This window comes from Pholcus phalangioides, unplaced genomic scaffold (assembly GCF_987345545.1).
Source record: "Pholcus phalangioides strain wild (caught in Gottingen) unplaced genomic scaffold, Ppha-v1.0 ptg000009l_1, whole genome shotgun sequence".
Classification (NCBI taxonomy): domain Eukaryota; kingdom Metazoa; phylum Arthropoda; class Arachnida; order Araneae; family Pholcidae; genus Pholcus; species Pholcus phalangioides.
This window is the reverse complement of record NW_028301602.1, coordinates 46,481,389-46,502,753: the sequence shown is the minus strand read 5'-3', so window position 1 is coordinate 46,502,753 and position 21,365 is coordinate 46,481,389. Positions and strand designations below refer to the sequence as shown.

General features: G+C 32.8%; 1 protein-coding gene across 1 annotated transcript in view; it reads left to right on the top strand.

Annotated features, from left to right (window-relative positions):
• The first annotated feature begins 29 nt into the window (after positions 1-29).
• The window catches only part of LOC149083208 (kinesin-like protein KIF23), a 52,141-nt gene continuing 30,805 nt past the window's right edge, over positions 30-21,365 (top strand). The window contains exons 1-10 of the mRNA XM_089236403.1: positions 30-212; positions 4,284-4,479; positions 4,585-4,690; positions 6,595-6,731; positions 7,989-8,092; positions 8,745-8,912; positions 14,402-14,639; positions 15,210-15,312; positions 17,567-17,649; positions 19,009-19,128. Coding sequence (XP_089092529.1) covers positions 202-212; positions 4,284-4,479; positions 4,585-4,690; positions 6,595-6,731; positions 7,989-8,092; positions 8,745-8,912; positions 14,402-14,639; positions 15,210-15,312; positions 17,567-17,649; positions 19,009-19,128 — 1,266 coding nt within the window. The 5' untranslated portion in view covers positions 30-201. The remainder of the gene's footprint in view (positions 213-4,283; positions 4,480-4,584; positions 4,691-6,594; positions 6,732-7,988; positions 8,093-8,744; positions 8,913-14,401; positions 14,640-15,209; positions 15,313-17,566; positions 17,650-19,008; positions 19,129-21,365) is intronic.

Genomic DNA, 21,365 nt, shown 5'->3' with positions numbered 1-21,365 from the left:
AATCCTTCCTCCATATGTGGGGGCGCTGCAGCCGCTTTGTTGAATGTATGTGCCGCCAAAACTCAAGAACGTATCGGTTGGAACATCGTTGGAGCGATTTATTTACACAACAAAAATAAAAAAGGTGAAATCTTTGAAGCGTATTGAAATATACATGTATTAGCCATTGGCCGGCTCACTTTTCGCTCCTCAACGAGAACAATGAAACCCGTGTAAGTTTTTTAATTTCATCATTTATTTCGTGAGTTATGATTGACGGTAACCAACGGTGAGATTTGTATGCACGTGTTGAGACGCCTAGTTTAAATAAACCGTGATATCAACCAAAATTTCACCTTTTTATATTTATTGGGAGTATGCCCCCCCCCCCCTCTTTTTCTTTCAAATCGGCCACAACTCCGGTCTATTGCCATAGGCAATTTGATACCGATTGAGTTGTGCCGGATGTGTGTTTGTACCTTAAACCCCGTTTACATGTGAAATATTACGGTAGCATTTGGAGTTAGCACCCGCTTGACGACTTTTTCCCTTCGTAAGAAAAGAAACGAAGAGCAGTCGTTGGTGAAAATTCTTGAAGTGGGTTTTAAACCCGCTTTTTCTATTTCCCATGGAAACGGGGCTTTACAATCCGAGTGCGTATGTAGTATTTCTTGTGAATTTTTTGTGCTGCCATCTGTATTTCAAATTGTGAATGAAGTGGTTGAATGTTTGCATTTTTTTAGACCTGTTGCTCTCTGTGGCAAGACTCTTTAACAGGAAGATCGGCTCACATTCGTGCCTTGAAATTGGGAACCACAGAAAACCAACTTCAACTGACTACCACTGTGAGGATGGTGGAGTTCGAACTCTGGTCTCCACGATATGAGCCCGTCACTATGCCTATTCAACCACCACAGTGGTGAAGGGCCCATACTGGGATCTTAAGCAGATTCTTGGCCAGGCTTTTTAAGGGCCTTTCTCGGTGAATTTTTAGTGTGAGAAAAATAATTGCTGGGGGCTAGAGCCCTTTCAGCTCCACCTTTGGATGGGGAAGGCTATGATTAATAGTTCCGTAAACTCTATTTGTAAACAGCCATAAAAATACTTATACAGATAGTACAACTGATTATAATCACCACTGTTTCAATAACTTATGGAAAAAATTAAGTTTTTGGAATGCCTCTAGAGAGAGAGAGGTAACCCTCCAACAAGTGCTTCAAAATCTGTCCCAACATTAGTAGCAATCAAGTAGTGCTCATCGGATAATAAAAGGCCATGCCTACTGGCGCATATGCATAGTGCCTGCTTAATAAAGATGGGACGAATAGTGATTGTCAAATACTGAATATTCGGTAGCTGAATATCAATTTTCTTAAAATTCATCATATTTATAAATAAAATCTGTTTTTAATTGAAAATAAAATTACTGGTAATTTCAAATGATAGATATCAGATTTTAATTATGTAATTTATTAGTTAAATAAATATTAAAAAACTAGTAATTGAACAATTTTTATTGTCATGATATTGTCAGTCAAATTTAACAATGGTATATATATAGGTTAATATTATTCTGTTTTCAGTTTCATATTTTCCTTATACTAGAAATGCACTCCCTACGTAACCTCTTTCACAAAAAGAAATATAGGCCTACACTCACACAATAAAATATAACCAGTAAATTTATAACTTATGTGAAAAATTCCAATTAATATAACTTCTGAAAATTGGTTTGTTGTGCTTAGATTCACAGAGATATTTGGCCAAATACTCAAGCATTATTCAGCAAACCAAATATATGACAAAAGGGCTGAATAGGCCGAATCTCTAGTACTTAACCCTCAACCCCACGCATTAATCATCAACATGCCACTCCCTTGAAAAGAAGTGCATCCTTTTATCAGTACCTTTTGAGCAGGTTGTTTATACATTCTTGACAAATTTATGAGATTCTGTTTTCTTTCTGTTATTTCATTTGTCAAAGTTTCCGTGGGGTCACCACACCATTCACATAAGACATTTTTTGTCTGACAGCTGTAGTGTTGAGATCGAAATATCAACTCGAAAGAGAGCTAGTTTTCTCGATAACAGTTTCAAATTAATGGTGAAACATCAGATATTCTGAGCAACATAATATTTGTGTGACCGACTGTGTTTCCGACTTAAAATAATATTAATTTTGGTGCTTGTGAAAATATAGTAAACATTCGTTTAATTTGTAGTATATTTTTTAATCACATCTGTTCAGTTTTTAATCATGAAAATTGTGTTAAAAAAATTTAATACATAATTAAAAAATTTTTTAAAAGTCACGTATCCCTCTATTTTTTTTGAATGTGTCTTAATAAAAGAACAAATTTTTGGGAAAATAATTACACAGAAATTTGAAAAATTATTTAGTGAACTAATTGACGAATGAATGAAGGCATGTTAAAAAAAACCATTTCTTTTATAAAGGCTCTTTTATGTTGATTTTTAAAATGCATTAATACTTGCTAGGGTCAAAATGACTCCATGATGCCAGTTACGCACAGAATTTTCGCAATGCCAGTTAAGGGTCAATCCAAAGAAATCAAATACTCTTATACTTATATCCACTTACAAACTCAGCCCATGTAGTCCTAAATTACCCTTAACTGTGGCATACGTTCTAAGGTACTTGATGCTTGAAATTTAGTTAACTATTAAATTAGTTAACCCTATGTAGGGCACAGTCTTTGCATTTTTCTTTTGTCTTCTTTCCTAGATTTGACTAGCGCTTTTGAGTAGCTGTCTTTTATCTAGTCAGGTTTTAGTGCATTAGTTCACTCAAAACTTTATTGAACGTTGGTGGTAACCAAAGAGATCTGTTACGCCATTGCGATGCATTTTGAAATTTAATTATTTTAACCCTGTAGAGTGTATGGACTGGGTCTGAGAGAGAGACCCAAACACATATATTTCTCTCATTTACCGACAGGTAATAGGAATAATTTTCTTGAGGTTCTCACTAATCTCTTTCTGTCAACTTTCCATCTTCGTTGGTCTGTTAAATTGAGAGTTTATTGTAACATATTTAATCGCGGTGAACTATCACTATATACATACAGTAAAACCTCCTCTAACTGCCACATTGTTTTATACCGAATGTGTCCCATAGACTTGACATTACAAGAAACCTCTGAACAATGATTTTCGCACTTTCGACAGGGAGTTGGGAAAAAAATATGCGTATCGAATGAAAAAAAATAATTTTTAAGGGAGTTTCCTGGCTCCCCAAACTTTATGGGGGAGGGGGAAAGAGAAATGATTATGTATAGTTTCTTTCCTTGGGTACAAATGCCAGATGTGTATATTTTAGACAGTGGAGGGGGAAAAAATTTGAAGAGATCATATAAGGGACAACAGAAGACCTGTTGTCAGCACTCTAATCACTAGAGGGGTATGCAAGTTATTCGATTACTAGAAACCCTTTGTTTATTCGGTACTCCCTACCCCAAGGGAATGTACCGTCTAAAAAAAATTTGTGCTCACAAATAGGAATAAAATCTACAGGGAGTATTAGTTTTTTGAGAGGGATGTGTCTCTTTTTTTTTTTAACAAGAATGTATGTCAGAGCCTATATCTTCAGCTATCGAATTGGACTTAATAATTCCCTGGAAAAAAGATCTAGTTGAATGTCCAGTGTGAACAAAGAACTATTTGGGGTTGCAGGTGCACCGTCTTGGTCCAAATCAGTTTTTCTCTCTTGTTTTACCTGAGCCCTGCAAGCCTGAATCTCAGGATGTCATAATAGTGATTGATTAATCAATTATTATAATATATTATCAAATTTGTATTTGCAAAATAATATTTTGAATATATTATATTATAATAAATATATTTGAATATATTATATTATAATAAATATATTTGAATATATTATAATAAATATATTTGAATATATTATAATAAATATATTTGAATATATTATAATAAATATATTTGAATATATTATAATAAATATATTTGAATATATTATATTCATATATTTTTAAATAATCAATTATATTAGTTGCTAAATGGTTTGTCATTTCACATGTTATATACACATAGATAACAAATTTTAGTGGTTTTTTTCCAGAAATAAAACTGCCCTCTCCCAATAATGGCCACTTCGCAATAGCAGCCACATTTTCACTGTCCCATTAGTGGCCGTTTTACTGTGTATTATTGCTCATTCTTTACCTATTTAACATTAATCCATTTGTTTTTTGGTTTTTTTAATAATTAAGAGTGGTTCAAATCTTTAATTCTTATTTCAAATTTTTATATGTATTTTGCAGACGTCCGAAAACTCCTGCAAAGAGGTTCTGCACACCAAAAATACAAAAATCCTCAATTAAAGATCCGATTGAAGTATTCTGTAGAATACGACCTTTAACTAACAGGAATGAGACAGTATGTGTTCGTGCTGCAAATACCACAACTGTGATCTTGATTCCTCCAGATAATTTATCTGCAAAAAGTGCATATAGAGAGGTTTGACATGTTATTGTATGTTTTTAAAAAACAATCACTTGAAATTAACAAAATCATGTGCTTTCTATTTTTTTCCCCGCAAAATTATTATACAATTTTTTCTAGGTTCATTACTCTTTCAAGCATGTATTCGAAGAGAACGCTTCTCAAGAAGAAGTATTTGACGGAGTTGCTTTGCCACTTATCCAAGAGTTGTTGCAAGGGACAAATGGTTTGTTTTTTTCGTATTTGCTATCTTAATTTAATTTCTTTCAAAATGGTATCAGCAAATACAAATACAACGCCACAACAGGCAAATTGCCCAACGAGGTGGCTGACTTAAGAACATCATGGATCCCCGAGCCATTTTTTGGAGGCCCTACCTACTACTACTACACCACACACGCACCCCAACCACACACACCCCCCACCCCCACCCGCGGAACCCCCAACGAATCGGTACATGCGGGAATGTACGTGTAGTGAAACCTGACGTGAAGTGAAGTTTTGTTGTTTCTCTGTAATGATTCAATCCAATGTTTCTCTGTAATGATTGATCCAATGTTTCTCTGTAATGATTGATCCAATGTTTCTCTGTAATGATTGATCCAATGTTTCTCTGTAATGATTGATCCAATGTTTCTCTGTAATGATTGATCCAATGTTTCTCTGTAATGATTGATCCAATGAACAAATCCTTAATTTGTTAAGTTTAATCTTAACATGATTCCTTAACTGACATTATTTGTTTCACTAATGCAGATTAGTGAAGGGAATCATGCCAAATGAAATAGTATTTTTTTTTCAAACATATGACTTTCCTCCGATTTTTAGCATGTGAAAGTGCTCATCCTCCCTGCTCAAGTTTGAGAACAATAAACCCAGAAGAGAAATACCTAGGATATCTCCCCCCCCCCCCCTAAGAAAAAATGGCTAAATTAATTTTTTTAGGCTCAGAAAATTCTTTTTCATGTTGATGGAAATGCTTTCATAAATTCTGAAAATTTTGCATTGCCCTTGGACTCCAATTTATTCACCACACACAGGTAAGTTCGGGTACAATGACAATTTCTTAGTAGTCAAGTGGATTTGTGCTCATCATAGTTATTAAATTGAAATGCATTGTATATCCATAATAAAATGCTGGACCTGAAGAAAAAAATTACATTTATAAAAATAAATTGTTTATGTGCTTTGTATTTCTTTAGCATTTTACTTCTCATTAAATATGTGCTGTTAAATTCTATTGATCAAATTTCAAATATGCTAATACTGCAGTGCTCAGTATTTCAGAACTCACTGAATTCAGTATTCGTCCATGTTGAAAACTTGTCACTTCATTCATAAAAAAAATAGCCCACCTTTGTATTGTATGTTTTTTTATACTTAATGTACTTGTACCAGTTAATGCCTATTCCTCCAATGACATCCTTGTCTTTTTTTGTCCTTTAGAATGCGCGCTTATTATTACTTCATTACTTAAAATTTGATAAATTAGCCATTTTTTGTCATTTTCAACATTATTGCATTGAAATTATATGTATCAAAAGTTTTAAAATTCTATATTTTGCAACAGTTTTGTCCAATTTTCTGAATAGCTAAAGTCTTGGTTTCCCATGTACGTCTATGCTATAGCAAAACTTAAGATACATGCTATCTTCATGCAAATTGTGTAGCATCCTTACTCCTTATGTGTCTTTGGAGTAATTTTCATTGGCCAAAACAATCATATTTGTACATTTGACTTGTAGAACCAAGCTTGAAAACTTTAGCTCTTTTTCTTTTAGAATTTATATTTTAATGCAAAATACTGTTTGAAAGAAAAAAATTTGCATTTCTATCATTTTTTTTTTATGTTTTTTACCTCATTAAAATAAAATTAAAGAAACAATGAAAATGTTTCATACTAACCAAATTTTGCATGTACTCACAAAACAGCAATTTGATCATGTCCAACATGAAAAGTATTTAATTTATATTAATAAGCAAGTTTGTTTTAATGAGGCTCAACGGTATTTGATGTTTAGTTAGTTTTTCATCTTCAATTTTTTTTTTCAAATGAAGAAAATGTAATAATTTGGACTTATTCAAATTTATCTTTTGTTTCCCCCCTCCCAACCCACTATTTCACAAAAGGTTTACTTTTCACGTATGGAATAACGTCATCTGGCAAAACTTACACTACAACAGGCTCTCCACAGGATGGGGGCATACTGCCCAGAAGTTTGGATGTTCTTTTTAACAGCATAAAGGACTATCAGGGGATAAAATATGTAATTTATACTTTATTCATTTTTGTTAATTTTTTCTTGTCATGCATGAAAAGTTATGACATTTGTACTTCTGTAAAACATTTTTCCCACTTTCCTTTCCTAATTTTTTTTACTGATAAGTAGTTATATCATAACTAAATTTTGTTTTCATTGAATTAAACCATATTTTCCCAAACTTTTTGTTCCATTGCCCTCTTCAGAAATTTTTTTTCTTATCTCCCCCAACTGAAGCAAACCCATCGGATCCTATGTTGTACCCGCAGCTTCTATCACCCGCCAGGGGGTGATATTGCTCACACTTTGGGAAGCACAATTAACTATGAATCCATTGGTTTTTCCTTTGATAGTTTTGCTTTTTTTTCTCTTATATTTTCATCTCAAAAGAAAGATTCATTGCGAATGGAAATTCATTATTAAAAGGCATAGAAAGCATCAACTCCGAGCATTTTTTACTTTTTCACTAAATGTAGGCTGTTAGATTCTATTTGTTCAAAATTCAAATACAGTCATACTCTGTGTTCAATATTTCAGAACTCATGGAATTCAGTGTTCGTCCATGTTGAAAATTCGTCTCATTCACAAAAAGTAACCGATCTTTGAAAGGCTTTGTTAGTTACGAACAACACTACTTCTCAGCTCCTTAGAGCCTAGGGATTGCTTACTAGGTTTATCTGTTTCAGCAGTCATCGTGAATTCTAAAATGAATTACAAATGAGTGCCAAGGCACTATTGTATATTTGAATATAATTAGGGAGCTGCGGTTTTTTTTCAATGTTTTTTTCATATATTTTCTCAAATCCTAAACCCTTGAACATTCAATCTAATTCGCTGTTCCCTATTAAATATCGTAAGAATGACCATGAAAATATCCTCACAGGTATATTGAAATTTTCTTAATGTGTGCAGTTAACAGTTACTTAGTTATATATAATTATCTTCTGTTATCTATTTTTGTAAATCCTGCTTATAATATTTTTCTGCTTTGTACAACTTATTTCCTTAGTCCCAACTTTTACTAATATTTCAAGATTTTCCATTTAGAATGTTTCCTCATTTACAATGTTTTTTCATGGCGGTTTTTTGAAAAACATTATGCTGGTTCATGTTCATCCTATTTCGAATTTGGTTTAAGCTCAGTCATTCAATTTTAAATCATATAAAAATGAAAAATATGCTCACCAGAAGTTTTTATGATTTTTGTTGCTATTAAGTTTTAAATAAAATTTCCAATTATAGCATATGATTTCTGTCTTGTAGGTTTTCAAACCGGATAGAATGAATGGTTTTGATATACAGTCTACCAGTGAAGCATTACTTGATCAACAAAAAGAACAACCTATTTATAAGAGCAGACAGAAAAAGTAATTCAATTACTTATTACAAGATCATGTAATCTAGTCCCATTTCACTCATCCCATCATACCCTTGTGTTGATACTCTTAATAGCCAATTTATTATGACCACATAAGTTCTAAGCGAATTAGCTATAAGGTGAAACAAGTCATTGAGGAATGCAGCCTCAGAAGATGTATTTTTATAAGCTTCGGTGTGTATTCTCCTCCTCAGGTTCACATGACAATTGGTCTTCAGAAAATACTAGAACTTTGAGAACTATTGATGAAAAGATAATTATTACAATTCTCAAAACTTATTTTGGTTTCAAAGATATTTCAGTGATTTTAGGGAGCTGATTTCAAATCTGGCATTGGTTTCGTCAGATTTGCTCTAATTTTTGAGATAATTGCATACTCAACAATGAGATTGTATGCAACTTAAGTATTGCCATTGAAATTTAATTTTCACTTTATCTTAGTAACTAGAGCCAATCTCACAAAACCAATGCCAGAATCAGAATCAGTACCCTCAATTAATACCCCAAAACCATTTAAATTTCCTTAAGAACGTGAAAAAAAACTGTTGAGCAGTGTTATCAAGTTTTATCCGAATCATTTTCATATTTTCACAGTTTTACCTTTGATTGTTAAATTGATTGAGAATTTTTTTACATTTCAGAAAGGAATTTCTTGGTGAATGGGCCAATCGGATAGTTGATGAAACTAAAGTTGAAGATGCTAATTCTGACAATAGTTTTGCAGTCTTTGTGTCCTATGTAGAAATTTATAATAACTACATTTATGATTTATTAGAACAATCACAGCAAGAACCTGGAGGACGTCCTAGGTATGACAGCAAATTCATTCAAATTTTTTACATAACATTGTGATTGAACTTTGGGAGGAAAGAAAATCAAGATTTTGAGTCCTAGGAGCTTTAACCTTCTTTTCCTAGTAGCTCCAAGGCTACTTCTTGACCTACTTATTAGTTAAATGTCCTACTTTTATTTTACATCTCAGAGGAGCGTGATTCTTAAAAAACTTACATATCTTCATAATTTGCTGTGCATCGAAATTTCTGTGAAACTAGTGGACAGATTGTAATGAAATTAGGTATGAGTACACAGTTATAACAGAGAAAGAGATGTACCATGCAAAGGTCATAGTACGCATGCATGATTGTCAGTAAAGCTCATCATTGCAGGAATGTCCAAAATGCACGTTGCGAGATCGAACCGAGAATGAGTCTAATATAAAGTATGGTCCCCTCTCACAGTCAGACAGGTCGCACAGCACGACGGCATACTGGACACAAGGCAGTTGAGGAGTCTCTGTGGCAATCTGTTTCACTCCTGCAGCAACACAGTTTTCAGCTCTGGGATGGTTCTCGGAGGGGGATGGCAAGATGCAATTGCCTTCCCAAGAGCATCCCATGCATGTTCTATAGGGTTTAATAAATTAATGTTTAAAAATAAAACATTGTAATATACAGAAAAGTAAGTTTTTCATCATGTTATATTCCTATTGTGTTCAAAACATTATCAAAAAGCATTCATGTAGGTTTTTGACAGTTTTAGACAGTTTAAACCTGTTTGTGACACTTGTCATGTCAAAAACCCAACCCTGCTTTAAATCTAGATTTGTTTATTTCATGAGTGGCGCAGGAAGTCCTCATATTGGTTACCTTAGACACAGTTTGTTTGTCCCTCAAAGAAAGAGGGAGATATCATGTGATCCAAAAAGCCTCACTGAAGAAAACCCAGGCAGCGCCGGGTATTATAGCTAGTCAGATATAAAAATAGTTTTACACTATGTATAAAAAGAAAAAAAATTCTAAAATGATGAAGTAATGTATATGGTTTTGATTGTGCATATAAGCGTGGATAGGTATATGTATGGTGTGTAATGTACTAAACCAACAAGTTTGGCAGGTTTTTGACGGTTCAAACCGTGGTTTAAACTAAAACCCATCACAAACCTCAAATGTTGCTTTTCAATATAAAAGTTCCCATTGGAAATGTGTTAATTGCATGTAATGTTTAAAGTGACTATTATACAAAGAATAAATATTTAATATGATTCTAAAATAATTGTCTACTCTCTACAGAATTATTTTGCACAAAATATATATGGTTTTTTCTTATAAAATATACAATTTGAATAAAGCATAGCATAAACACTGAAAGGAAAAACTATGCAATGATTTGACATTCTCTGATTCAAGATGATTCTTGACCTTCTAAAATTTCTTCAACTGCTTATATATATGGGTTGATACAAACCATCTACTATACTCTTTTTGCAACAGATAAGTGTTTAAAAAAAATTATTACATCATATATGTAATGTAAATGTTGATTTCTGCTATTAAATTATCTAGATAATCACTGATACTTAAAATAATACTTTTACGACTGTATTCACTGACAGAGTTTAAATTACAATCACAGGTTAAAGGATTAGAGATCGACATGAATTGGTAAAAATCCTAAATTTAATGAATATGTCTGTCTCCAATTCTTTCACCTGCGATTGTAGTTCAAACTCTGTCTATGTATATGGCCGTTATTGTGCAAAACATTGAAATGTATCAAGAAACCAAAATACAAGATACTAAATTGTAAGACTAAAATGTCATTTAATTTGGCAATGCTAACTTGTACATGATACTTAAGAAACTCCTGTAACTTATCCTTAGTCAAACTTAGTTTAATTATTACTTTTGCACTATGATATGGTATATTAACTAGCATTTATAATGCAATGGTTTCCCAATTGAAGCTGTATTTAAATGCGCAAAACAAATGCTTTGGGTATCAAGTCCTGTCAGCTCTGCTTTGGTTGAAAGTGCTCTTTAAAACTCTGAATTTATACACCCCAAGCTCTAAGAAATTTTTAGGTGAAAATAAATAAAATAAAATAATTAGTGTATTAAAAGATTTTGTGTGAGAGTTTTTATATGGCAGATCAGAAACTTTAAAATATCAAAATAGATTTTTTTTTTCTCAGTAATTATAATTCCGAATATAAAACCCTTAAGTCTACATAAAAGTGTTTTGTTATTTAACACAACTATCAGGTTAAAAACTATATGACGACAATGGCAATAAGTTTTTGACTGTTTTAATACTGATTTAGTTTCTGAAGTCAAAAACAACTCTGATGCCCTATCATACATATTTTGAATAAGCAGCTCTATTACGCTTAGCAAATTGAACACAGGTAATGAGTAGCTTAGATAAATAAGCCATAAAATTATATTTGATATGTTCTAGACAGAGTTGGCAGGCTTTTGACACATGACAGTTTTTGGCAGTTTAAACTGCAGTTTAAACTGTCACGTCAAAAACCTCAAATATTGCTTTTCAATATAAAAATTCCCATTGGAAAATGCACACGTTGATTGCATGTAACGTTTAAAGCGACTATGTTATGCAAAGAATAAATATTTAATACGATTGTAAAATAATTTTCTACTCTCTATAGCAGCGGTTCTCAACTGGTGCTTCGCAGAGCCCTTGGGGCTCCTCGTGCCTTCTCCGGGGGCTCCGCGGCCGCTCAAGGAAAATATTAAAAAATAGTAAAATTTAAAAAAATAATTGTAAATATTTTTGAATAGTAAATATATATCAGTAACTTTGATGAATAATTAAAAAATTGGTGTACAGGGCTCCGCCATAGAATTTTTTTACTTAAAAGGGCTCCACGAGTCAAAGAAGGTTGAGAACCGCTGCTCTGTAAAATTATTTTGTGCAAAAATACATATAGTTTTTTCTTATAAAATATACAATGTGAATAAAGCATAGCATAAGCACTGAAAAGAAAAACTATGCAATGATTTGACATTCTCTGATTCAAGATGATTGTTCACCTTCCAAAATTTTTTCATCTGCTTATATGTATATGCATTGATATAAACCATCTGTTGTACTCTTTTAACAACCAATAAGTGTTTAAAAAAGTTTATTATATCATATATGTAATGTTGATTTCTGTTATTATTAAATGATCTAGATAATCACTGATACTTAAAACGATACTCTTATTGTGCATTACATTGAAATATATCTAGCGATCAAAATACTAAATTGTAGAACTAAAATGTCATTTAATTTGGCAATGCTAGCTTGTGTATGGTACTTAAGAAACTCCTGTAACTTATCCTTAGTCAAACTTAGTTATTCTTTCTTTTGTACTATGATATGGTACATTTACTATCATTTACAATGCAATGGTTTTCTAATTGAAGCTGTATTTAAATGTGCTTTAGGTATCAAGTCCTGTCAGCTCTGCTTTGGTTGAAAATACTCTTTAAAACTCTGAATTTATACACCCAGAGTTAAGAAATTTTTGGGCAAAAATGAGTTTGATTAATGCTGCATGACAGTTTTATATGGAATAAAATTATGGGCGAATCAGAAAATTTAAAATATCAAAATAGATTTTTTTTCTCAGTAATTATAATTCTGATTATAAAAACCTTTAATCTACATAAAATTAAGTGTTTTGTTATTTAACAAATCAGGTTAAAAAAATATTTGACAACATGACAATATGTGCCGCTGTGGTGGTCGAGTGGTTATAGTGACGGACTCGCGATGCGAGGATCCGGGTTCGAACCCCACAGTGGTGGTCGGCCTAAGTTGGTTTTCTGTGGTTCCCAACTTCAAGGCGCAAATGCGAGCCGATCTCCCCGCTAAAAAGTCTCGCCACAGAGAGCAACAGTCCTACAACGATAAATCATTCAATCACAACACTTCACTCATAGTTAGAAAAACTGGTGGCAGATGGCAGCACTACACATAACAAGCATTACAGAGAAACAACAAAAACTTCACGTCAGGTTTCACTACACGTACACGCACATTCCCGCATGTACCGATTCGTTGGGGGGTTACGCGGGGGGGGGGGGTGTAGTAGTAGTAGTAGGTAGGGCCTCCAAAAGGATGGCTCGGGGATCCATGATGTTCTTAAGTCAGCTACCTCGTTGGGCAATTTGCCTGTTGTGGCGTTGTATTTGTATTTGTATTTATTTGTATATGTTTTTGACTGTTTTAATACTGATTTAGTTTCTGAAATCAAAAACCTAACCCTGAGGCCCTATCATACACATTTTGACTAAGCAGCTCTATTCCGTTTAGCAAATTGAACACAGGTAATCAGTAGTTTAGATAAATAAACCATAAAATTATATTTTATATGTTCTAGATTCTTATGTTAAAAAATTCAAAATTGCAAATTATAATTAATATTTTGTTTTAATTACTGTAATAAATTAATGTTTAAAAATAAAACATTGTAATATGCAATAAGTATTTCATCATGTTACATACCTATTGTGTCAAAACATTATCAAAAAACATTCATTTAGGTTTTTGGCGGATTAAACATGTTTTTGATGCTTGTCATGTCAAATGAAAAACCAGTTTTTGGATTTTTGACATCAAAAACCCAACCCTGGTACTAACTGATATTCACAATAAGTAATTTAATTATGTAACCGTGATTATGACTCTTAAAATTAGTAATCTAACATTTTAACATACATCGTAATTGTAAATATATAAATAAAAATACAATATAACATGTCTAATCATTATAAGCTGTTGTCTGAACCATATGTGTTTATAACTCCCTTTAGACCTGCTGGAAGGACTTTCTAAGTCCCTTGGGGGGTCACGTGTATGTATTTATGTGTTTTTATGTTTATACTTATGTGTATGTTTGTGTATATGTCTGTGTTTTTTGTGATTTGTTTATTTAAAAAAAAATAGGCCCAAAAAAAGCTCTCCTGTGGAAATCAGTTCCAATGTAAAATAACTACTCAAACGCATGAGTCTAAAAAAATATTGTTTATTCCTTTATAGATTTATTATGTGAGAATGTGCATTGTATATACATAATTGTAATCATCGAACACTCCTCGAGAGTTGCCTATCTTTTGAAAATTGAGATAGTGACATTTACCATATTTCTATGAAAAATCGCTCTGGTGGTAATTTTTTGTATATATATTCAAAGCTCAATTGCTCATACATTAGTTTTTCAAAAAAATTAGTAAGGAAAAACCTGAAAAAAACTTACTGCTTTCGAATGTCAGTTGATTGTCATTTAGCATGTAATTTTTATTGAATATTATTCACATAGTTCTTGAAATAATTTATTAAATGTGTCTAAGTTAAATTTTATCCTATGATGCATAGGCCAATGTGGCTCTTTTGTTAAATTCAATAATTGTCTGCCCCACTCCATCCAAAATGTAGCAATTCTGAGGAATGCAAATTAAGTCTTCAATTTATATATGTGAAATAAACATTTGAAAAAAAATTATTTCAGGCTTCCACAGTCAAAAATTCTAAGAGAAGATTCAAATACACATAGTATGTACGTTTTTGGAGCAACTGAAATTGAGGTGAAGAATGCGGATGAAGCGTTAGAATTGTTTTGTAAAGCCCAGCAGCATAGAAGAATCTCAAACACCGCCCTAAATAATGAATCCAGTCGCAGTCATAGCGTGTTTACTATACGAGTAGCCCAAGCTCCCTTAGATATTAATGGAGCTGAAGTGATACAAGTAAGAATCATAACTTTCATACGTTTCTTATCGATTCTAAATTACTTTAGATTTATGCATTTTAGCAAGTAAAAGATAATCCCAAAGGGATTATATACAAGGTTGTACCTTATGAGAATATCTAGTACTCTAATATTTTTTTAATGTTTAGCAGACATGCATGCTGTACTTCTATTACTTCCAGTCTATTCTACTTTTTGAAAAGGCTAATCATTGTGTGATACTATTGCTGCTCGAAAGTGAAGCTGTGTCTTGTTTAAAAATTAAATTACTTCGCCTAATTTTTTTGCATATAAAGCAAAAAGATTCAGTTTCAGTGCATTTAAATTCAATTCAATAGCACAGGGCTTGCAAATATCTATGAATGAAAAGGTTCAAAAGAAATGTGCAGTCAGAGTGACAATGAAGTCAAACAATTCTTAGTCATAGGACAGTCCTGATGCATTACTCTCACTATCAATGATTGACTTCTCTATTTTCTTGCTATCTAAATTTTTTTTTGCAAGATGTGTAATGAAAAATTTATATTTCTTTAATAAAGCAATAAAAATTTTATTTTATTGTTGAAAGGATAAAAGCTTAATGAGCATAAGTCAGCTGTCGATAGTGGATCTTGCCGGTAGTGAAAGATGTGACCGAACACAAAATAAAGGAGTAAAGCTTAAAGAAGCAGGTAAGATATATTGCAAATTATTTTTTTTTTGTGTCAATTTTGGAAATTTTAATCAACTTCCACCCTTGTTCGAAACGTCATCAGTCCAGGGTTAACCATCTACCGGGCAAGAGTTTTCTGTCGGATCTTTCTCAAAATGGCGCATCAAAAACGTTCCAAAATTGGCAGGCTTCTCTAGTGAAACACGTTACCTACCCCCTTTGCAAACAGCGTTATATGGCACCACCGATAGTGTGGTGATAATAAAGATTGATATTTCGGTACCGCTCAGCCAGTAACACTTTTTTCTTCCTTAGTACGAAACCTTTTTTTTTACCCTACAGTATTCTCAATATGCCATATTCAAAGGCAGTAAGAACAAAAGTCTCATTGACTCCGAAAACTGGTAGACAACAACTTGCACTCAGAGTTTTGATTGTTTATTGACTTCTCATTTCTCTTTCAGAAAAAAATTTCATGATAATATACTTGGTCATTTATTTGGTCACTCACTGCCTTGGCTCTTTGCTCTCAAGGGCACTGTCATTTACTTGCTTGCACCCTGGTTTGATCGCTCGTATGATTGTACACTAAATCTGTGCTTCTCAGCTGCCGGACGATGCTCCTGTACCGGGCACTGTCATCACTGAAACTGTAATGAAGAAAGTTACTTCCTGGATTCTATTTTTATCTTTCCAAACTAATTTCGTCAGACAGATGACAATAATGATACGACAACCTTTTCGTTTTCTTAAGAGTTTTAATTCGGCTTTATATTTTACAACATTTTTTAAGTCGGCCAAAACATGTATCAGTATAATTTTCAATGTAATATATATTGTGAGGGGACACAGAAAAACTATCTGTGGTTGCTAATACAGTCGAACCCCGTTTTAACGAATACCGTTATAGCGAAAATCTCGTTTTAACGAACAATTTTCTAATCCCCCAGATAAGTTTACATAGGGGCATTTTAAATAACATGGAATTCCTTTATAACAAAATTTTGTTATAACAAAGTGATTTCTATGGTATTTTGGAGTTCATTATAACGGGATTCGACTGTACTCTATGTTGGCCAAAAATCGTTTTTGTTACCAAGTCATTTCTTTGGCTCCGGTCAATCTTGCAGGATACTGAAATTGTGTGCTGTGAAAATTTTTTTTTTAAATTTTTCAATTTTTTGTCAAAATGTTTAAAATTTTTTTTAGGGATTTTTTTAATTATGCTATGATTATGTTGTCTAAGCTGGGTTCCCCCTCCACCTTCCTACTTTTTCTAATTTTTTCAGTGGGAGCCCCTTAACTTAAAGCCCCTGTATTTTTCCCCTTTGTAAGAATTTGAGTGTATAACAGTCATTTAAAGCCCTGTATAGTGATTTCCACTGTGGCAGTTATAATGTGGATGAGTGAAATTTTAAAACCGTTCAATTGGCTAATGTGTGGTGAGAACTTTGTTATATATATGTGAAAGCTAAGAGGTTTTGGGAAAACATTAAAAGCCTATTTTTTTTCAAGTACATCTTTGAAATGTTGTGAATCTTAAGAACAGTACAGTACTCTAGGCAACTTCATTTTGCATTTATTTGATATTTTTATGGCATTGCACAGTAGTTTAAAAAAAATTTATGTGGATATGGTCTATGGTCACCCCCCCCCCCCCAATGTCTTTTTGATTTAAACAACGAAATCTAACAAGGTTCTTTTATCCAAGGTTTCGGCTTTCTTTCTTTGAAACTGAGCACAACTCTGGTCTATCACCGTCTATGGGCAATTTACTACCTAGTGAGTCGTGCCGGAAGTGTAACAGTGTGTGTACCTAACAGTCTGAATGCATATGTAGTGTTGTTTGATTTTTCAGTGCTGCCATCTATATTTCAGAAGTGATTGATGTGTTATGATTGAATTGCATTTGTACTGTTTGTAGGTCAGTTGCTCTCTGTGGCGAGACTTTTTAAGGGGAGATCGGCTCGCATTCAAGGTTTCTGCTATTTGAAGGCTATATTTCTGATTCACATCAAATCAGATTATTGGGTCCTATTGTGCAATCTATAATAGGAAATATTAAATTCTTGGCCCCCACAAAGGTGGGGCTGACAGGGCTCTAACCAATTTTCATCATTTTTTGCTTTTTCACACTATAAATTAACTATAGAAGGGCCCGTGAAAAGCCTGACCAGGGCCAACAGAAGATCCTAACCTGGGGCTCTGCTCCAGCATGTAGGGACCATGATTTAGGTACAATTATTTTATGTTTTTTCCCTGCTTCTCTTTAGGTCGTATTAATTCATCCTTGATGGCATTAAGAAAGTGCATACAATACCTACGGGACAACCAGACCCAAGGGAATGGTATGAAGGTAATTAATCATTTTTGTAAGCTATAAAGTGAGTTCACCAACTTTGGTACACCTGTAAATGAGACAATCCAAAATAAAATAGAAAAAAAAACAAAATATGAGTAAAACATAAAAAAATGTATGTATTGTTTTCGTGTACATTCATATCTTCACAATTTTTCTATAGTAGAACAAGCTTTTTTTCGAATCCCTTAGAGAAAATTTCCTATTAGTTCAAGAAACTTCTGAATTCCATATCAAAATTTTGAAGATTTTTGGAGATCACAATGGATTTGCTTTGTTCTGGGATGTATGAAGTCAACCAAAAAAGCCCACCCCCTTTGGACATGAAACAAATGATTTCCTGATTTTAATTTGAGATCAATTTGGTTTTACTTGAGCTCCACCCTTGAGCATTAAGAGAAATTAGTTATTGTGTGGACATTAACCCATTAAAGGTGACTTTGATTTTTAGAAAGAAAAAAAACACAGTGGAAATTACTCCCACCATTTCTTGGCAAAGAAAAAAATTAAAATTTCGAATGGCAAATTTTTTTACTAACCGGCATTAATGGGTTAATATTCATAATTTAGTGAAATATTGCATTCATTTAAATTCAATGCTCGTTTTTTTAAAAAAGTGAAATATTCTTAGTTTTGAAAGGTTCCTCATACAGCCAGATTTTTATAAGAAAAGGTATTAAAAATTTTTATTTTATGAAATAAATATGAGTCTAGTGGCATTCGTTAGAGCTTCAGGTTCTGGGAGAAATATTAATATGGGTATCCATCTGGTTTTTCAAGTGTATAGTGGAATTGATATAAAATCTGTTAGCATGAAATAATTTTGGTGACTTCATAAAAATGAAGTTTTATTGTTACGTTTTGCTATTTTTTTTTTTTTTTTTTGCAAACTTTACAATTTTTTACTCTATTTTTTGAAAGCATTTTTTAGTAATAAAGTATTGCCTCACGATATTCAGTGGCTTGTGTGTTATTTATTGCAACCTCCTAGAACAAGGCTTACTCTAACATTGTTTTAGATGATTTTTAGCTGAATCATAAAGCTGATAATAAATACTAATAAATTAATCAAAAGGAATTTCATCAAAGCTTTACTGCATGACAGGTGGTTGCTATATTGATCACAGATACATACTTTAAAAGCTTCATGGCAATTAATGTTACATCAGAAATGATTTATACAAGGAGTGCATATTATTAAGTCTAATGCAATGACTTTTGTAACGTCAGTTTTTGTTAAATGTTTCTGTGAATGACAGAAATAGCACCTGTGATAAAAGTAGGCATTAAATATGCAGGCTTGTACGTTTTTAAACTAGCTTGAATCAATCCTTTATTTTTATATTTTTCTTACAGGTGGTATCTTACAGAGAGAGTAAACTTACACATTTATTCAAGACATTCTTTGAAGGAGAGGGCAAAATAAGGATGATTGTTTGTGTAAACCCAAGAGCTGAAGACTATGAAGAAACAACGGTAAGACAAGATATTCTATAAATGGGTGTTCTATCATGGCAACATTGCTGTAGATATGGTGCGCAACAGAGCCAGGCAATGTCATTTATGCCACAGACGAATCTACCCTGCCTCATAGTAGACTGCCCATTCTCACTCCGTGTATGTATACAATGATGATAAGAACAGGGGCTATTGTAAGCAAGCAGTTTTACAAATTTTTTTATTTTATAATATTAAACAATAAGCTGCCTATTGGTCAGTTCCAAGTTTGGAAATTAAATGGTAGCACCTCTTTCCAAAAATACATAACACACATCTCAAAAACAATCATTTATGTTAAGGATTCAACTTACATATTGCATTAACCAATTCGTGAGAAATTTCTCTGAAGAATGTTTACTAATATAATGTAGTAACTGAAGTCTTCCAGATAATTTTTGTTCGGATGTAAATAAACTGCTGTACCAATTTTTGATATCGCTCTGCATCCTTTATCTCTATTAACTGTAATTTTACCCGCCCTTCATTACATGTTATGGAACACATTTGTTTTTTCCTTAAATGTGAGAAGATAAATTTGTTACAAAGGAATTTTCCTAGGTAAACTTTTCAGTTTTCAAAATTTCGTTGAAATAAAAACAGTTGATAACACTAATTAAAATAGAAAGAGGTTTATATCTCTCAAAAAAAAAAAAAATTTTGATAAGGTATTCTGTTGTTATCATGGCTATCTCTTCAAAAATTGGGATGAAGGCTCCAGCCCAGAGGCCTGGAAAAATTCTCTTAATTTTTTGTTTTTTCAAGCTACAAGTTTACTATAGAAGGCTCTCTAAAGTTTGGTCTGAAGGCCCGCCAAAGATCCTAGCCTAGGGAGTCTTGCGGCAGGATGTGGGGGTTGTTGTAAAAGCTTGTGAGACCTTATTTTAAGGCAGATAACTGAGAGATCCTCATTTTTTTTTCAAAATTCTACAATTTCGTTTCTGAGCTAATTTACCCCGTATGATTTTCCATATGATAAAATTGTACCAATTATAGCATAAAACAAATTATGAGCAACTTACCGTTGTGTTGCCACTTTTAATTTTTTGTTCGTGGGTCTGTATATTTAAATATTTTGTAATTATCCACAGGCTGTAGCAGTTTCAATTTGAGAAGAGTCATCCAGTATTTTGTTTTTTACTTCAACCTGTTGTTGATATCCTGTTTCTGCCAAGACAATTTTGGTTTTTTTATCTGCGTGTACGTTGCTAGCCATGACCCCAACATCTAGCAGCACGAGCTCCTGGACTAAGATCATTGATGGGCCTCCACACCAGACTTTCTTACGAACCCCTCCATAGTTGATTTATAATGTCTGTCACAATGAGGCTAACTAAATAAAAAAATGGGCAGTAAACTTTCAAACGAGGTATCCAAAACTTTAACATGTTCGTGATAATTCTGACTTCCTGGGCTCGCCGCCTTTCGATGAAACCAATATCATACCAACCAGGGTCTCCCAACAAGCTGCTAAAACAGAACTGTGATTTCTTTGGAAATACATGTATTCACCATGTTAAGTGACGCGTCCCCCTCTCCCCCATGTTCAGTGTATGTCAAAATGTGTGGATGATAAAAAAAATAAAATCTTGTTACCAGCAACAAATCCCTGTTGTTTATAATAGGAGTCATGAGCAGCTGCAAAGAAATAAATTTTCCAATGGCTCTGCCAAACAAGATAGACACACACATTTCATTTACATCATAAACCGTTAAAAAGAAAGTTCCTTTTGCAAGAACTCTTGAAGAAACATATAAAGTGTATATCAAATTTGTTTGGGAATAGAAATAATAAAAAAGCAATGATACTTCCATTAAAAAAAAACATTAATGTTTGAGTGAGGAAGGTATATCCTCTCTCTCACAACACCTATTCCTGAAGGCAAAGCAGCAAAAATGCTTTGACTGACATTTAAAAAATATTTTTTCCCCGTCTTCCAGGTAACTTTGAAATAATACGGGATAAATAAAAATTATGAGATATTCTGTGATATGAGAGGCAAATGACAAGGAACTATATTTTTATATTATAATTACTGAGAAAAACAATATAATTTTGGTGTTTTAAATTTTCTGATCTGCCCAAAATTTTATTCCATGTAAAAATTCTCACGCATCATCTGTTAATACACAAATTAAGCTCATTTATTTTCACCTAAAAATTTCTTAGCTCAGGGTTTATAAATTCACATAGCTAAAGAATATTTTCAACCAAA